This window comes from Eublepharis macularius, chromosome 1 (assembly GCF_028583425.1).
Source record: "Eublepharis macularius isolate TG4126 chromosome 1, MPM_Emac_v1.0, whole genome shotgun sequence".
NCBI classification, from domain to species: Eukaryota; Metazoa; Chordata; class Lepidosauria; order Squamata; family Eublepharidae; genus Eublepharis; species Eublepharis macularius.
In genome coordinates this window covers 179729616-179747804 of record NC_072790.1, presented here as the reverse complement: position 1 = coordinate 179747804, position 18189 = coordinate 179729616, and the positions used below count along the sequence as shown (strand labels likewise).

Below are 18189 nucleotides of genomic sequence, written 5' to 3'. Positions count from 1 at the left end.
AGATTTCCCCTTGCAGTTTGGACTCACCTACTTGCCTACTGTTTCCGAACTTTATCCCTTGTCCAAACAAATCAACCTCCAGGACTCCTCCTCCTCCTCTAGCCTACCTGCCCAGATGCCTTAACCCTCTTGTGCCACCAAATATCCTTGCCTTGTCAGTCTACCTCTTTTTTGTTTTACTATCCTTCAGGCCAAGTGGCTGCTGTGCCAGATTCCCTCAATGAATAGTTCCATCTGTGTTACTGAATTTTTGGGATCTTTTCTAGAAATTTTCCCATAGACGTTAATGTTAAACATTGAGGGGACCTCTTTATCCTATCTGTCTGAAACTGGATGTTGTGTATGTCCTCAAGGAATACTACAATTCCCCAAGGGTTTGTCCAGTTTGGATAGAAATCATGACTGTACAGACCCAAGGGGAAAGGTATTCCAATGAGAAATAATAACAAAACATAATTATGAAAATGAAAAACAATAATGGAAGAAACAATAACAGAACCATATGAAACAATCCAGAAACAGAACAAACTTCCATGCACAAGTGTAGTTCATACTGACATCTACTGAGAAATGCAGGAATTGTAATTTCTCTTCTCCTCAGTCCTGTTTTTTCCTCATTGAGCATTTTCCTGAGGGCATTTAAATATGCAGTCCCTCATCTTGTTCAGAGGAAACTGTTGTCCAATAAGGCTACCTTAGAGATGAGCCTTTTAGATAGTTAAATGACTGTTTAAGCTGCACTATCCACTGAGTTATTATTTTTGTTCTCCTCTGTGGGAATTGGAAAAGTCAAAGAGAAGGTGTAATCAAACGACAGCCTCAAGCTTAGTATGATAATTTAGGAAGGGGAAAAAAGGGAGGAGAGGATCTAAGGCCCTTAGAGACAGCAAGTTCTGATGTGTGTCTGGAGGCACAGGAAGGAAAGATGCTCTGAGCACTCCTATCTGGAATTTATCACTAATGTACTGCATCATGGAAGATGCGAGAAAGGTATTGTGATAATAAAGGTAATAAAGTATAACATTGTAAAAGAAATTGCTTGCTGTGCAGACTTTAAAGGCAAAACAAACAAACAGCACAAGCACTGAATTGAAGGAAGGTGTGTGTATGTAATATGAATACTGCAAAGTCAGCTGCTTTTACTCTGCTTATACCAAGCAAAGAGAGCCGTGACCTACTAACTAAAGCAATTTAAAGATACAGTGGTAGCAAAATATAATTTATATCCAGTTAACCAATACCAACATCAAGAGGTAATAAAGCTGGTTACATACAGTCAATACAGTTTATCGGGAACAAAATATGAACCCCAATGAAACAATCATTCAGTATGTCAATTACAAAGTGCAAGGTGCTAAACTCTTAATTTTTCAAAATGCAAGGGCTCCCAACGCCCGACTGTATTTTCATACATCAAGGAATCCCATCCGAGATCCAGAATTATACATCAATGCAGCTAAAAGCTTGCAGCAGAAGTATGAACTTAATAGGTGACAACCCAAACTATTTTCATAGCAGATATGAAAATAGCATTTTGGCCACCCTTTGAGCGAGCAGCCATTGTGCTTACAAATTTTGTGTGACTTACCTTGATCATCTTTCTTGTAACTGCCAGGAAGAAGGGGATACCAGAAAAGGGATTCCTCGCATGCAAACCCATTGAGATTACTGCCAGTTGGATTTTTGCGAACTCTTTAGCTTTCATTTTGTCCATGTGGTTTCTTGCTCTCACCTTTATCATTGATCATTTATAAAAACAGTCCTCAGGCTAGACATAGACCATAAAAGCAGCTTCTAAAGGATGGAACCCCTCAGTTAAAAGGCAGGGTAAAAAGGAATGTTTTTGCGTGGTACCTAAAGGACAGTAAGGTCAGTGCCAGGTGAACCTAAAGGGGGAGGCTATTACAAAAGTGAAAATGCTTCATCTCTGGTGGCCATCCATCCTGCATCTGCAGACAGGGGCCATTTCCACATGGCTTACCTTTGCTTGGAACGACCCGGAACATCGCGCAAAAAACGTGGAAGATAACGTTTTCTCGCACGAGATTTGCACGACGTCATGCAAATCTCGCATGAGAAAACACGATCTTCCACGTTTTTTGCGTGATGTTCCAGATCGTTCTGAGCAAAGGTAAACCATGTGGAAACGGCCAGGGGCTCAGAAAGCAGGGCTTGGGAACAGCAGTGTGTGTGTGCATGCATATGCACAAGAAATACCACCTAATTAACTTTGTTCCCCCATGTGGCTGTGCTGTATTGTCTAAGACCTTGCTGAGAAATTGCAAGGGATTCTAAGGCATCTGCCTTAGACTGACTACTTCTTCACTGATGACCCCCAGATATTGGGATGGATCTGCTGTTTTGCCAGCCCCATGTGGAGAAACATTGGTCTCCCATGATAGCCTGTTCCAATCCAGGTACATACGTCTTCAGGTATGGTGTGGCAAGCTCTGCTTTGAATGTCAGTGGGAATTAAATAGGACACTGTTTCTCACACTTTTCTAAAATAAGAACAAGAAATACCCTATAGTATTGGGCCAAATATGTAAAGAGTCCAGCATCCTGTTCCTAAAAATAGCCAGTCAGCTGCAACCAAGAATTTAATAAGCAGACTGTGAAGGCAACCTCCCTTCCCTGGTGTACTTTCCACAACATTCAATATTCAGAGATAACTGAACATGGAGGTTCCATTTAGTTAGCACAGCTTGTAACTGTTTACGTCCCTTGCAAGGTGCTACGCTCTGCAGATAAACAACTCCTGGTGGTCCCCGGCCCGAGGGACATCTGGCTGGCCTCCACCAGGGCCAGGGCTTTTTCTGCCCTGGCGCCAGCCTGGTGGAACACTTTCTCGCTGGAGATCCAGGCCCTGCAGGAACTATCACAGTTCCGCAGGGCCTGTAAAACGGAGATATTCCACCAGGACTTTGGTTGAGGACCAGCGGGTGTCCCCTCTTATCCTATCTAAGATTACTACCTCTTCTATGACTGCCCTTGGCTATGCGTTTTACCCACAGCTATGACTTATGCAGGTCTTTTATTAGTATCCAAAGTAGCCTATGTATAATGGTGCTGGAGGATTTTAATATAAGTTTTTAAATCTGCTTTTAAAGTTGACTATTCATTTATTGTGTTTTAATGCTGATGTGAGTCGCCCTGAGCCCATTCGTGGGGAGCGCAGGATATAAATAAATTAATTTTAAAATAAATAAATAATATACCATGCATTTGTTGACACCCCTTTAAATCTATTTAAGCAAGTGACTGTAGCAGGAAATTCCATACATTAATAACATTGTGTGGTTGAGTACTTCATGTGACTGCTTTTAGAGAAGGAGTGAGATGGAAATGTTTTAAATAAATAAACAACCAAACAAACCTTGTCATTTCTCAAAATATTACCAAATCAACTTCATTGATTTCCTGCATACATGCCCTTAAGGTGGCTCATTATGTTATAGTTGGAAAATCTCAGTTCTAATGGTTTAACTATGGGTTCAATCAATGCTTTTTGAAAGTAGAGAAACAGTAAAAATAGAGAAAGCCATTGTTCACCATGTCTTGAAATGATTGCCTTACCTCCATAAACGAAGATTAGGTTATGGACAAATTGTTTGAGACAGAATCTCCTTGATCATCATTAGGGTTGCCTCATTTTATGGCAATGTGTTTGTACCTTTAATGGACATATGACTAGCAGAAATCTATCTACTGAAGCTTTTCCATGCAAGGAAACTTTCCAACAACCTGATGATTTCACTGCGAGGCTGGGCATTTGTGACTTGCATAGAGCCACCAGAGGGCAGAGCCATGGTTCAGTGGTAGAGTATCTGCTTTGCATGCAAAAGGTCCCCAGGTTCAAGCCCTGGCATCTCCAGCTAAAAGAATCAGATAGTAGGTGATGTGAAAAACCCTTTCTGAAATGTTGGCGAGCCTCTGATAGCGTAGACAGTAGTGATCCTGAAAGACCAATGTTTGGACTCAGTATAAGGCAGTTTCATGTGTTTATATATGCCACTCACAAACCGAAAAGTCATGTAAATTTCATCCTAAGCACTGCTCTTGACAATTCAAGGCTGAACTTTATACAAAATAAACATTTGTTTACATTACCGGGTTAATATTTGGGATGACACTATTGCTGCGACTTAAAGGACAAGGATCTTGTAGCTCCTTAAAAGACTAACCCATTTGTCATTGCATAAGCTTTTTTTGAGCCAAGCTGCACTTTATTAGATACATGAATTGCTAGATTCTGTTGGCAATACACAACTGCAAAAATCTACAACAGAAGCATGGTGGTAGGGTATTGCAGCTCCTATGAGTGCTGTGACTTTGGCTCACCAATGCAAGGTTAAGATTATTTCTAGGTTCTGGGATAAGAAGGTTACATAAACCATTGTTATTAAGCAAGTTGACCTCATCTGCAATACCCCATAAAATCTAAATCAGTGATATGCAGTGTCTCAGAGCCAAGCTACAAGTGACACCTTACACAGGTTCAACACTTGTCAGTTTACCTCAAGTTTTGATGGGAAATGTAGGCGTCCTGGTTTTACGTCCCTGGTTTGATGGGAAATGTAGGCGTCCTGGCTCTCCATTACAGCTGCAAGACCAGGATACCTTCATTTCCCATCAAAACTTGAGGGAAGCTAACAAGTGTCCAACCTGTGTCAGGCATCACTTGTAGCTTGGCTCTCAGAAGTTACTAGTGGCTCTTTGACATACCATCTTTGGCTCTTCCGTGCCCAGTGACCTCCATCTCATGTGCCAGGAAAGTGGGTAATTTCTTTAGAAATCTGAATAATTTTATCATTGCTATGGGCCCAAGATAAAACTGATCTGTTTTTAAAATGCAACACAACTTCCCTGTGATGATTTTACTAAAGTTGTGCAGATGTCTGTGTTTGAAGCTGGATCAACAAATGCAATTGAATAAAGTGATGGAATGGGGAATACCACTGTTGAATGCTAGCCCATGAAACAAGACTCCCCGTAGTGGGGGAAAGCAATTCTAGATGGCTCAGGGCCACTCTGGTAATTAAAAGTGGCATGTCTGGGGTAGTGTGCAGGGCATTCAATAGTTCTGTGGCTCCTCTGATCGATGGGAATTATGAATTCCACAATCTGCAGAGTGAGTATCACTGATCTAAATGAACACAGTTCTCTATAGCTGCCAAGAATTACTAGACTGTGTTGTCCCCTTTTGCACCTTCTCCTGCTGCCTGTAGGCCTGAGTGTTGATGACAAGCTTCTCCAGCTAATGACAGTAAGATATGGCGACTCCTCCATGAGACTCAGCTTCCCTGATTTTGCGTGCTGTATGATTCGTCTTGAGACCATGGCAAGTAAGTCGCTTGCAGTGCTGCTCATTGCAATGGATTTTCTTCTTATTTAATAGTTTGTTTAAAAGGGAACTAACTCACTTTCACATTCCAAGATCCAACAGATTTCTAGGATCATTTGAAAGGGCCAGAAAACAGAAAGCAAACTGAACAGTCTGCTTTGTATTCCTCACTTGGATGTGCATTTGCATCCCTATCTTAATGCACATCTGATTTATGCCAACAGTTTTAACTCGAACAAGTGGTATGTATGCATGTCTGCTTCTATACAATGTTCTCCTTAGCTAGATTATGAGAACAGAGAACAAAACTTTTCTTTTTCTTCTTCCTTTAAGATAAACTCTTTCCACACTATTTTGCACTAAAGAGTGAAAAAAGATACATGTTAAATGGTTCTTTTGGTCATTAATTAATTTTCTTATGCTGAAGAGACAAGTCTCTATCCCATTTTAGGATAGTGGCTTATCTCATCAACCAGATACAGCGAACAGCAGGTAAAGTTCAGTTTGTGTGCTTTACTATAGTCTTTCCTCCCCTCTCATTTGATGTGCATCATAGTCCTCAGAAAGCACTCTCAGAAAATCCCACCATTCCATCAGAGAATCTTTTAAATTAAGAAATGAAGGAGCAAAGCACCCTTACATTTCCATGATTTATTCATCTGATAATGATAAATTTTTACACACTCTTGCTTTAAGGAAAACAAGTTTGATAAAAGCATTTTGTATGGTAAATGCAGAACAAAATGTGACTCTTTTAAAGCTAAGAAAAATGGAGTCACACTTCCAAATCTGTCTACATTAAGCATCTCTAAATCCACTGATATCTTTCAATTATTACTTTACTGAAAGTTTAAAATGTATGATACATTTTTTAAACACTTGAAAGTGCTGCCAGTGGCATTTTCTCAGGATATGATTGCTGAGCTAAATGGGAATAACGGACTGTGAGCTGCTAATGTGAATGGAAAATGGATAATAAAATAAATAAATAAATAGACAGATGGGTTCATTAAAACCATTATTCATGTTCTATGAATGACCATGAGCTAATTATACTTAAATCAAAAACATCTTGCTTTTATCATTCATAGTAAAATGGAGGTGGAAAAGAACCAGAGATTAAATCACAGTTAAGACCATAATATCCATGCACCATTTAATGCTGAGATTATTAGGTTAGGACTGCTGCAGTACAGCCAGGAAGAAGAATTTTGCCTTGCTTGTAATGACTGGATATCTTTCTGAAGTCCTATATAATATTCATTATGCTTTCATTTCTCTCAGAGTAGTTTGAAGCAATTTTTAGTATTAGCCAGATACAAGCATAGCATGTTGTTCATTCCTGATTTTCCCCTCCCTTGATGGATTTTGCACACAGAAATAATTTGTGCTACATCACCCTGATAAAATGGACTGTTGCATGTATGTTCATGTAAGAGGATTCATTCATTTAGTTACATCCCTTTGATGGTACAAGCAAGACAAAGGTACATTTCGCACTCGGTTTTTAGAGCGCGTTTGTACCTGTTCCACATCCCATGTTTGCAAGGTTTTCACACTTAAAAGCAGTCATGGGATGCAGTCCCGCTTTTTGTCCGCTGTATCCCCGATTTTTCCCCCTGCGGACATACCCCGATGTTTTTTTAAGTTCGCTGCCGACTGGCAGCTGGCCCGCATTTTGCTAATGTGAACACTTTTGCCTCCTTTTTGCTTCTCTCCCCCCCCCCTCTCCTTTTCCCTGGGAGCTGTTTGGTTTGTGCAGAATTAACCACTCCCACCCTCCTCAGCTCTCTGAACTCCTTGTCCACCATTTTTTTTTTAGTAAAGTGAGCTGAGGGTCATAAGGCTGCTTCTTCGTTGGTTTCCTTCCTCCTGGTATGCATGCTGTTTTATTTTTTTTCAAAAGCCAGGAATGATTCCTAAGCTTGCTGCTAATTCCCTGCTAGCTTTAAAATCAAGGAAAGTGTTAAATAGCTGCTTTCTCCTTCCTCCCTTAGGGTATGCACACACATTCTTTTTTTTTTTAAAGACAAGAATGGGTTGCAACGTTGTAATGTTCCTGCACTTTCTTCCTGGCTGTAAAAGCCAGGAAAGGATTAAATGGCTGCTTTTCCCTCCCTCCCAGGCATGTTTCAGACTTTGCCAAAGAGGGGGAAAAACCCCAAGCATTTTGCACAGCCCTTTGGAAACAAGCCTCTGCTTCCTGGGAGGAGATTAATCAGCAGCATTTTAACCCTTTCCTGGCTTGATTTAAAAAAATGAGAGTGCTACATGTTTCCCCCCAGAACTCTGCCACCAATTGCCTCTCCCGTGGGCAGGGGACAGCCCAATCAGCAAAAACGGGGGAAGGGTTCCAACATTGCAACGTTACTACGCATGCTCAATTTTTTTTAAAAAAATGTGACGTGAATTGCAAGGCCCCAAAAGCCCAAAATTGCACCGAGGTTTTGAAATGAAGCACAGACACCAAATCGAAATTGCAGTGGATAGTGTGAAATGAACAGGTGCAATGCCGAAGCCACTGTGATCGGGGCGAATGCTCATAAATGGCGGTTTAAACCGTAAGTGCGAAAAGGGTCAAAGAAAAAGGCATCATCAAATAGATATAGACTATATTAAAATGCAACAATAAACCTCGGTTTATCTGTAAGGAGTGTGAAAATAGCTTCATGGTGTGCTTGTACATTCCCTCCTGGCTCTTTATTCCACTCATATGCACTTTATTGACCACTCATATGGTCAACTGAAAGTTTCTTGATTTGAGAAACCATGAAGCAAATTCCAATTTGTTATAATGTTCTAGACATATTGGAGTTTGTTTCCTGCCCCCAAACAGAGATTCTAAACTGGGATTAAACAATGAAGGGAGGTTAGACCTCAAATTTCCCAAGTTATTGACATTCAGACATCACTGCAAATTGGAATCTGAGGTTAAGCAAGAAGTTTTTAACCAAGCTGTGCATGAGGGGATAGAATGTGGGAGCTCAAGCTTTGATTCTGCCCTTCTCAGACTGACAACAATATAATAAAACCGTCACCAACTAACTAGAAATGGACTTATGTAGTACTCCACTTAAAACACATGAAAATAATTTATGCAAAAGTACAAACATTTAATAGTGAAGAATATTGAACTCTAAATGGACAAGAAGGCATAAATTGCTCCAAAAACTGTGGTAAAACGAATATCCCTCCACCCGAAGAAGAGGGTGGGAGGGAAACGCTGTAACTACCAAGCTTGTTATAATGTCCACAGAGTATAAACACAAGTAAAGAAAAAGCTGTATAGCTTATACAAATTTCAGAAACATTACAATGTTTGAAGGTGTGAATACCATATATATCAAAAGGATGAAGAATCACATACGACAAAAACTGAAACGCTCGTCGGGATACAATACATTCGCATCGCCAGAAGCACTGGTCAATAGAGAACAGATTATTTATCACCTTGTAATGTAATAATTTAAACTGTAACCGCTAACGGGTTAGCTAGCAAGAGGTCCCATTTCCAGTTTCCCCTTCTTCAAAGCAGTTTCAGCTGTAAGAAATATACAAATAATACATATTAGTACCTCTGGAATTAATGGTCAATCAACACCAATATCACAAAATATACTTACAAGCAGTGAATCAGAAATAGTCACAGCCTATACACATGCATAGTAGCGGCTTGCTCATCGGCGTACGCAACAATCTTAGGACACCAGACATCTAAACATCTTAATGGCCAATTAGTAAGTCCTTTAAAGGGCCAAAGTCTCAGTGTAAGTCCTCAAAGATAAGCCGTCAAATCGCAGTTGATATTAAGTCCCCAAGGTTCCTCAGAGTGCAATTTGTAAATCCACCACGCTTCCTTTCTCAAAAGATCTCGCTGTACAAAGGTATCGTCCTTAAACTTACTCACATGCAAAACCGTATAAAGGAAATCATTCTCCTTGTGGTTTTTTTTGGAGAAATGCAATACCAATGGTGCATCCTCTATTCCCCGCTGTAGTCTGGAACAGTGCTCCTGTATACGCGTTTTAATAGCTCTAGTAGTACAACCTACATATCATTTCTTACAGGCACATACAATCAAATACACCACGTTCTTAGTATTACAATTCGAAAAGTCTTTCCAATATAGCCCTATCTCCTTAAAGTACTGCGGAGACATCACTAAGTCACAGGTGTTACAACTCCCACATTTGTAATGGCCAACTGGCAATTTTCTAAGTTGTTTATTCCAAACAAGTTCAGTGTGTATTAATTGATCCCTAAAGCTCCTGGTTCTACGTTGGGCCACTATCGGTTTATTACTGCAGCCTGGAAGATCTTCTATCAATGGCCAGTGTTTGTATATAACCTGTTTGATGTGCTTTGCTAAAGGCATATAATCAAGAGCAAAGCAAAATCTCGCTCCCTCCCTCGCATGACCACTCTTCAAAAACTCCTGCCTATTCCGTTGGATGGCCCGTTCTCTGCAATTCCTTATTATGTATTCCGGGTATCCCTTAGCCAGGAATTGTTTGCCCAGATGTTTGGCGCTTATACAGAAATCCTCTAGCTTAGAAGAATTTTGGCAGAGGTGTAAAAATTGACTAAAAGGTAAGTTGCATCGTAAATGCGGGGGGTGGAATGACTGGAAATGTAAAAATGCATTCCTGTCTGTTGGCTTCCTGTAGGGGCGCACTTTCACAACATTACCCTCTGAGCGAAACACTGAAACATCAAGATAGTTGATTGAATTACTATTGGCTGCCCAAGTAAACTGGATATTACTATGTACGGTGTTCATCCAGGTACATAAGTCTTGTGTGATCAATTTATTAGACAAAATCAAAAATAAATCATCAATAAATCTACAGTAAAACAAAATATTCAAAAAAAAGGGATTGCAGTCAGAATTTTGAAAAAAGTTTTCCTCCAAGCGTGCCATAAAACCACAGATTTTTGAGCAATTTATGCCTTGTTGTCCATTTAGAGTTCAATATTCTTCACTATTAAATGTTTGTACTTTTGCATAAATTTTCATGTGTTTTAAGTGGAGTACTACATAAGTCCATTTCTAGTTAGTTGGTGACCGTTTTATTACATTGTTGCTAGTCTTATCCATGACCTTCTCAGACTGAGGCTTGTCATGACATCTGGATGCTGCCAGGGAAGGTGTGTTGTGTGCCAAGGCACACTTATGCCAAGCTATACATGGCTCAGACTAGAGATGGGCACGAACCACGTTACGAACTTCAAAAACCCACGAAATTGGCGATCGCTTGATCGTGATCCGGTGGTTTGTGATTGTCCTCGTCCAACGAACTTGCATTCGGAAAAAGCTTGGTTCGGTGCTTTCGGCTGCGATTCGGGAAGCCAGACACCCAGGCACCAGCAATCAATTCCCCTAGAAACGGAGCCGGGGAATGCCTGAACTCTGTCTGTGCTCCTTCTGTCACCCTGGAAACCCAAATGGAAGCCCAGCTTACCTTGATCGGCAGGTCTTCCTTCCAACCACGGAGCTGCAAAGCTGTTACAAGTTGGGAGAAGACACCCAGGGGAGGGAGGAGGAAGGGGGTGTTCTGTAGCTATGGGCACTCCAATCTCATCCCTGCAAACCCTGATAGGCAGCTCTGACGGCCAAACACAGACCTCCTGCGTTGCTCAATGGGACCTGTGCTTATAAATAGCCGTGGGCTCCCAGGCTGGGTTTCACTTTCAGCGAGCAGTGGAGTGGGACAGAGCTCTAGTTGCCACTTGCTAGCCTTTGGGGAGAGAGACTGAGAGTATAATTGAGCTTGGATTTTTGTGGGAGTTTCCTGGGGGCCTTGGATTGGAGAGGGTATAACTCCAAGATCCCTTTTGCAATCTTGTCCAAACTTGGGTGATGGCTGTAGGAGAGCCTGCAAAAGACTCCCTGGGAATATGGGCTCTCTAAGTGCAACAGGGGCCATTCTGAGCCCCACGAACCACGAACCGGTTCGGCAATGGAAAATGTTCATTGCCGTTCGTGACTTTGGGATTGTCATTGGCACCGAACCACGAACTGCTGGTTCGTTACATTTTTTTGGTTCATGCCCATGTCTATTTACTACTGTTGATGTAAGCCTGCAAAACACTCCCCAGGAATATAGGCTCTCTAAGTGCCATGGGGGCCATTCCACACCCCACAAACCATGAACCGGTTCGGCAACAGAAAATGTTTGTTGCAGTTCACGACCTCGGGATCGTCTTCGGCACTGAACCACGAACCGCAGAGTCATTAAATTTTTTTGGATCGTGCCCATGTCTAGCTCAGATCCAATAGTGGCATTCCACAGAATCATTAATGTTTGCCTCATAAAAAACACTGTAAATGAATAGTCATATAAAAGAGAAATCATGGTATGTCTTCTAACATATTTATATCTATTATTAGTATTGAGATACTGAATAAGAGCAGGTACTAGGAGTTTCCAGAGGACCATTGTGCTCTAATAATTCCAGTTACAGTTTATTTTGAGTGTGTGGGAGATACTGGCTATATTTATTCCCACTGGAGGACACTTTACACACTGCATTTTTGACCCTCAGATTATTTTTCTTGCTATTTGATATAACTTTTTAAAAATTTGCAAGATTTTGCTTTATCCATTTTAGAACTTTTAGATTTTATTGCCTTAACAAAGCAATAAATAAGAAGTGTCCATTGTATATTATAGAATCACTTATTTTTCAGTAGTTTTACATACCCTCCTTGTACATTTTCATAAAATGAAATGTATTTTGTACTCTCCAGAGGCCTTTCGCAATTTATCTGTAGGTGGGAGAGGAATTTCTTTCTCTGAAGATCAGGTGAGTGGTGCTTATTTCCATTTTTCTCTTTCTTTCCTTCATAGCCTTTTGTTTTCATCCTTGGACTAAAAAAACTCCCCCTGTCAAACAAATCAGAAATGAATATATAAAGAAGTATTCTAATCAGCTGTTCTGTTAACAACAGCAAAAGATGTTCAAGCAAGAGAGGACTTCTCTGTGGCACCTTTAAGATTTATCCAGTACAGAAGATAATGATACAAGGAAGTTGCTATCATGCTATTATAAGCCAATGTTCAACAGTCTAACCACCCAAACACCAAGAATGCTCAGAGAGAATGTTGTGCTGTTATCCTCTAAGCAATAACTTCAAGATATGTATATTGACAAAATACAATAATTTTAAAGTCACATATTAAAAATAGTTCATCCATTTTTGTGTTAAGGGTGGCTTGATCCTTTCACTTACTAGGAAAGTTCTCAGGGGGGCAGTGCCCTTGAGGGCTGTTGGTGATACCACCACCAAGCCAAGCTAAGACCCAGAAGCACTGGCCATTGTTGCAGGGGACATCTGATTTGGATTCAGCCAGTAGAGCTGATGGTTCAGTCCTTTCCCTCCTTCTGCTCAGCAAGCAGGTGGACTCAGGTCAAGAAGATCCTGCAGGAGTCAGCTTGCTCCCAGGCCATTTCATCTGCTTCATTTGTCCTTGCTGTTTATCAAACAACGTTTAAACTAAGAAAAGAGATCCAAAAGAAGGAGTGTCAGTCATAGCTACTGAGTTATAAGGAACAATCTGGGACACAATCAGTCAGTTCTCTTCTGCTGATGTGTCTGTTGATTCCTGAAGGGGGTGGATGCATATTAGTTTGGTGGATCAGCTCTGACCATTTTGCCTTGAGTGACTCTGCTACATTTAGACTCTTCAGCTTCAGTAACCCCCTCACCATGTTAAGATGTGTATCCAAGAGGGGCAGGGGAAATATTAGGCACAAATAAGGTTGAAAATTCTATTCTAGCCTCTCTGATCACTAGTTTCCATCTAAAAATCAAAACAGGATAATACTGGGTACAGAGTACTAGCCCATCTGTTTGTTAGTTATATTTTACATTGATTGTTACATGCACTGATTTCCTTTTTTGTTTCTTTCTCCCAGTGGATGACAATAATCATGTACTGCTAGGATATGGCTCTATGAATACTGGTAAGAATTTTCCCAGGTTTCACCATGAGCTATTTCTTTCAAACAAGCTTGAAATAATACCACAGCACAGCATATAGTTAAATTTCAGTCTGAAATCCCTTTGCACCACATTTCATTCCCTCTCTCATTTTCCAAACACAAACTTTCCAGTTTGAGTTCTGGGCCCCACAACTAAATTTAATGAGTGGATAATGCATTGACTTTTCAACAGGCCTTGATCCTGCAATTTATTTGACCTAATCATACTTCCAGCCTTACTAGCTGGGTTAAATGTTCAATATGATCCTCACACACTTGTTTTTAAAGAAGTTCCTACTGAGTTAAGTGGAAAGGTGCATAGAATTCCAGAGATCACAGTGCCTTACTCAGATGAGTCCATTTTCCCATTATGCAAAAAAGCTATAGGCTTTTCTCTTGGCTATGGCTGAGACCTGACTGCATTTTTGATCGTTATAGTTTAAAGGCAGTGTAGAGGATAGAACAGGACTTGCGTTAGGAGCCTGGGGGGAACTGATTCCAGCAAGCCTGATAGCGTCAGTTGCGATAGCCAGCTGCAAAGTGTTTGGGGGGAAATTATTGTTGTTAGTTTATTTATAGTCTGCCTTTCTCACTGCATGTGAATACAATATAATCAATTGCTAAGACATTCACAGAGCAAAATATAACATGATCAACAGTTAGGGCATTCCATGAAAACATACAATAAGGTATGGTAAAATTAGCAGAAAGCTGAAGACATAGATGAAACCTTTCTGAATTCAAGCATAAGTAATTAACATGACATCTTTTGGACTGAACTGTGACATTGGCTTCCTCTTTCATTACCAATGCAGATTTCTCCACACCCACTACCCCTCTGCAAACCCCACCCTATTCAATCATGGCTGCTCTTGTCATTCACCGGCTATTATCATTCGGTTTCTGTAATCACTCCACTCTCCAAGATATAAGGACAGATGGACTCACATTCTAGCTGAAGAAGTGAGCCATGAGTCTGACTCACAAAGGCTCATACCCTACCACTAGTTTTGTTAGTCTTATAGGTGCTACTGGACTCTTGCTCTTGTCTACTGCTACAGACAGCTACCCATCTTGATCTATTTTTAGCAATGTCGAACTTCCCAGTAGGAAAGTAAAGGTTGAAGGGGGTTATTGGGTTTTTTATTGCATTCTGATGTTTTAAATTTTGATTTGTAAGCTGCTTTGAGTCACAGGAAAGTATGTGATATATATATTTATTAAATCCAATCAATCAATCAACGATCACACTTATTAAAGGATACTGGTTTGTAATCCCCTGTTAATGATCCCTCCAGCTGTAAATTGCTTTTGAAGGTGGAAGCTAGAAAACTCTAATTCAGACATTTAAAGATTTGTGAGAGTTTGGGCAGTGTTCAGAGGCGCTGAATGGGAAAATATTTTTATGGGTTAAAGCCAAAGACTCTCTTTCAATAATTCCTCCACTGCTGGAAGCAGTCCAAAGTTATAAACCCCATGAATAAAGTGTCATGTCTAAAATTAATTATATTAAAGAGAAAGCTGGAAGACAACACATTTATTTAAGAAATGTTAATTATAAGCCTTCCTTTGCAATAATCTACACATGTTTAATGCATATTTAACTTGCTGAAGGACCTTTCCTTTGGTAATTAAAAATATCATACATGCCTTTGATGTTTGAATTTCATAAACTAATATATATGAGCAAGATGGCTTGTGTACAATGTTTTCCTCATTTTAGGTTGCTCACTTCTCAGTGAAATGTAACATACATTCATAAGGAGATTTTGAAAATAAGGAGCTGCTGATTGAGGTCCTGTTAATCAAAATGGAAAGAAATCCAGTAAACTATTCATGTCCTTCTCACAGCCTCTACATAATCTGGAAATGAAGGCAAATAATGGGGCAAAGATATCCATGGAGATCAGTGATGAAGCCTTGGAAAGAAGATGTCTGCTTCATGTTCTTTAGAAGCTAGACATTTTTAAAAGTTTAAAAAAATCTAATTCATAGTTCCATGGAAGACATACCCTATATCCAAAGTAGCCTAAAGCCTATGAAGGATTATACTCTCTTAAAGCATATTAGTTCTTTATTGTTGGTTGGGGAAGAGGAGTAAAGTTGTGTCATTGAAATTGTAACCTGCTTTGGGGAGGGCTTATTAGAGATTGAAGAGTCGGGTATAAATTTAATAAATACAAAATTTAAATTCCACCCCCCCCAGGTGCTATTAGACTTGAAATGCTACATGTACATAAACACCCTATTGAATATTTGGTTATTGGCACATTGAAGTTAAATGGGGTGAGCTCCCTCCCCCAGCAAGGTGGCAGAAAAGAGGGGTTCCATTCTTAGAAATGGTCACCATTTTTGTGGTTTCTACGTAGGTCACTATTAAGAAAGTGTCTCCTTTCCTGACATTTCATGCATAAACAGGGTTTCCTCTTTTCAAATTGTTCTTGTCTTTCAAGAAATGCGGTTTTGAAATGAGTTTTTTTCTTTGTTTTTTTTTTAAATCCAATTTTGCCTGTCTTTTTGAAATGTCAGAATTCTCACATGAAAATATGAATCACCAAAATAAATGAGTGTTTTTTCTCCTAAGTATATATGCATGTGTTTTATTGGTGACATATTTCCTGCAACAGCTAAAAAAGAAAGTTGGACAGATTTTCAACAGAGTAGGACAAGTCCATTTTCTAGCTCTCTTAAGAGCCCAGCCCATTATTAGAACAGTTGACACCTGTCAGGCTTCATTAATGTCTTTTATATATGCATCTTACAAGAAACATAATAGCTGAAGTTTTTTCTTCCTTGTCAGTGAAGTGATGGGGGAAATTGTACCTGCTGATCTGCTTGTTATGCAGCCCTTTAAAATATAACACCTTTTCCTAGGCTCTCCCTACAAGGACAAATAGCACTTCCAGGCCAGGGTAGAATGTGATGTATTAAAACTAAAACCTCTTGAATCCAGCACCACAGCCCAAATCTCTTCCCCCTATCTAGTATTTGTAGAAGTGTGAATAGATAGCAGATCTATCAAGGTGTTTTATTTATCCCTTAAAAAGTGGCATCCTTAGCTGGCATGGCAGTAGAAAGTACCCTCAAGTCAAAGCTAACTTACAGCAACCCCATAGCGTTTTCAAGGCAAGAGATAAACAGTGGGGTTTGCCATTGTCTGCCTCTGAATAGCAACCCTCAACTTCCTTGGCAATTTCCCATCCAAGTATCAACAAAGGCTGACCCTGCTTAGCTTCCAAAATCTGATGAGGTCAGGCTAGGCTGGCCATCCAGTCAGGTTGACATATATACAGTCATTTGGATGGTTTTCCTAGACACCTAGTACAGATATCCTGGGTATGATCTTTGCCAGCATTTTTTCATCTAAAAATACTGGGCCTGAGCGCTTATACTACTTTATACTTCCTAAATGCCCCATTGCATACCAACTAATTGCTGCAGAAGGCGGTCCCACTGCCTATGTAATCAGAGCTCAATAATCCATGGCAAGCTCACTTTAAGCACAAATAAACAGGAAATTCTATAACATTTCATTAAAATTCCATTAAAGTGGCAAGACATAGACTTTCACAGTGATTTACCTGGTTCCAGCACTTTGTTATCATTAATGGCTTTGAACATCTCAGTCTATGATTATTGAACTGTGTCTCTACCTCCCTCTGCTGCCTCTTTAGTGCAACAAAAAGCAGGTGGGAGTCGGGTTACAAAATACTTTGTATCTGCTAAAATACAAGAATAGTGTGGTGCAGAAAAAATCTCAGTCCTGGGTGATCAGTGCAGTTTCCTTCCTAACCCTTATCTCAGCTCCACAGTCAATATGGACATGGCCCATGGCTTAAAAAGAAAAATCATCCACATGTCCTTTATTAGTTTGGTCATGATGACATAGGTAAAACACTGCCTGGATGCTAGACAATGGCCCCTATCCACAGCCCTTCTTCCTACTTCTAATGGGACTGAGCTGTTAGAAGCTGGAGAGAATGGCCGTTTTCACACATCTTACCAGACATGGAAAATCATGCAAAACTCCCGGGACGGCAGCGTCTCCCTGGTGAGATTTCCCATCATTTCTGATGTTATCGCACTATGAACTGGAGGGTCATGATGGGACATCATGCCAGGAAGACGCTGCCATCCTGGGAGTTTTGCACGATTTTCCATGGCTGGTAAGATGTGTGAAAATGGCCATTCTCTCCAGCCTCTAACAGCTCAGTCCCATTAGAAGTAGGAAGAAAAGAAGGGCTGCGGATAGGGAGTTTTGCGTGATTTTCCGCGGCAGGTACGACATGTGAAAATGATTAATGTCTTCCTGAACATTTGGCACCTAATATCCTTCTCAGCCTTGTGTTTTCTGAGTTTCAAATCTGTTTTAAATGCTTTTAATAACAAAACAAAACAATCTTTTTAACGAAAAGGTTTTGTTTGGCATACTCCCTATAACTGTTCTTAGCCCTCCTCCATGTACTTGGTGTTGTGTGTTTTTACTGAATTATTTTTATACTATTTTAAATGTTTTAAATTGTTTAAAATGTTGTTTTAATTTTTTAAATATTTGCCACCTCTTTGGGTAGAAAGACAGCATACAAATGTTTTAAAGATAACAAATAAGTTTATATTAAGGCTAATTGCTTGATGCTGCAATGCTGAGAATCAATGTTACTTGAACCTCTTGATAAAGAGTGAACAGGTGAGAACTTTGTTGTGGGGGTGGAATCTGCAGGTAATTGAACTTTGCTTGAACTGTGCTTGTAAATTATGCTGCTGTTCCAATATAATAAATTTTAGAAAACATTTTTCTCTAGCCCAATTTATTGTATCGGAGAATATATACTCATCTCTTGTCTGGCTGGCCTGGTTTA

General features: G+C 40.0%; 1 protein-coding gene across 3 annotated transcripts in view; it reads left to right on the top strand.

Annotated features, from left to right (window-relative positions):
* LOC129336141 (calpain-13-like) overlaps positions 1-17252 on the top strand; it is a 148111-nt gene extending 130859 nt beyond the window's left edge. Inside the window, exons 19-22 of one of the 3 annotated variants that reach the window (XM_054989364.1) lie at positions 5229-5345; positions 12096-12151; positions 13265-13312; positions 15182-17252. In XM_054989364.1, the coding sequence (XP_054845339.1) occupies positions 5229-5345; positions 12096-12151; positions 13265-13291 (200 nt within the window). In that variant the 3' untranslated portion in view covers positions 13292-13312; positions 15182-17252. Of the gene's footprint in view, positions 1-5228; positions 5346-12095; positions 12152-13264; positions 13313-14145 lie in introns of all 3 variants that reach the window. The other 2 variants (XM_054989280.1, XM_054989199.1) reach the window with 2 other exon arrangements.
* Positions 17253-18189: the final 937 nt, after the last annotated feature.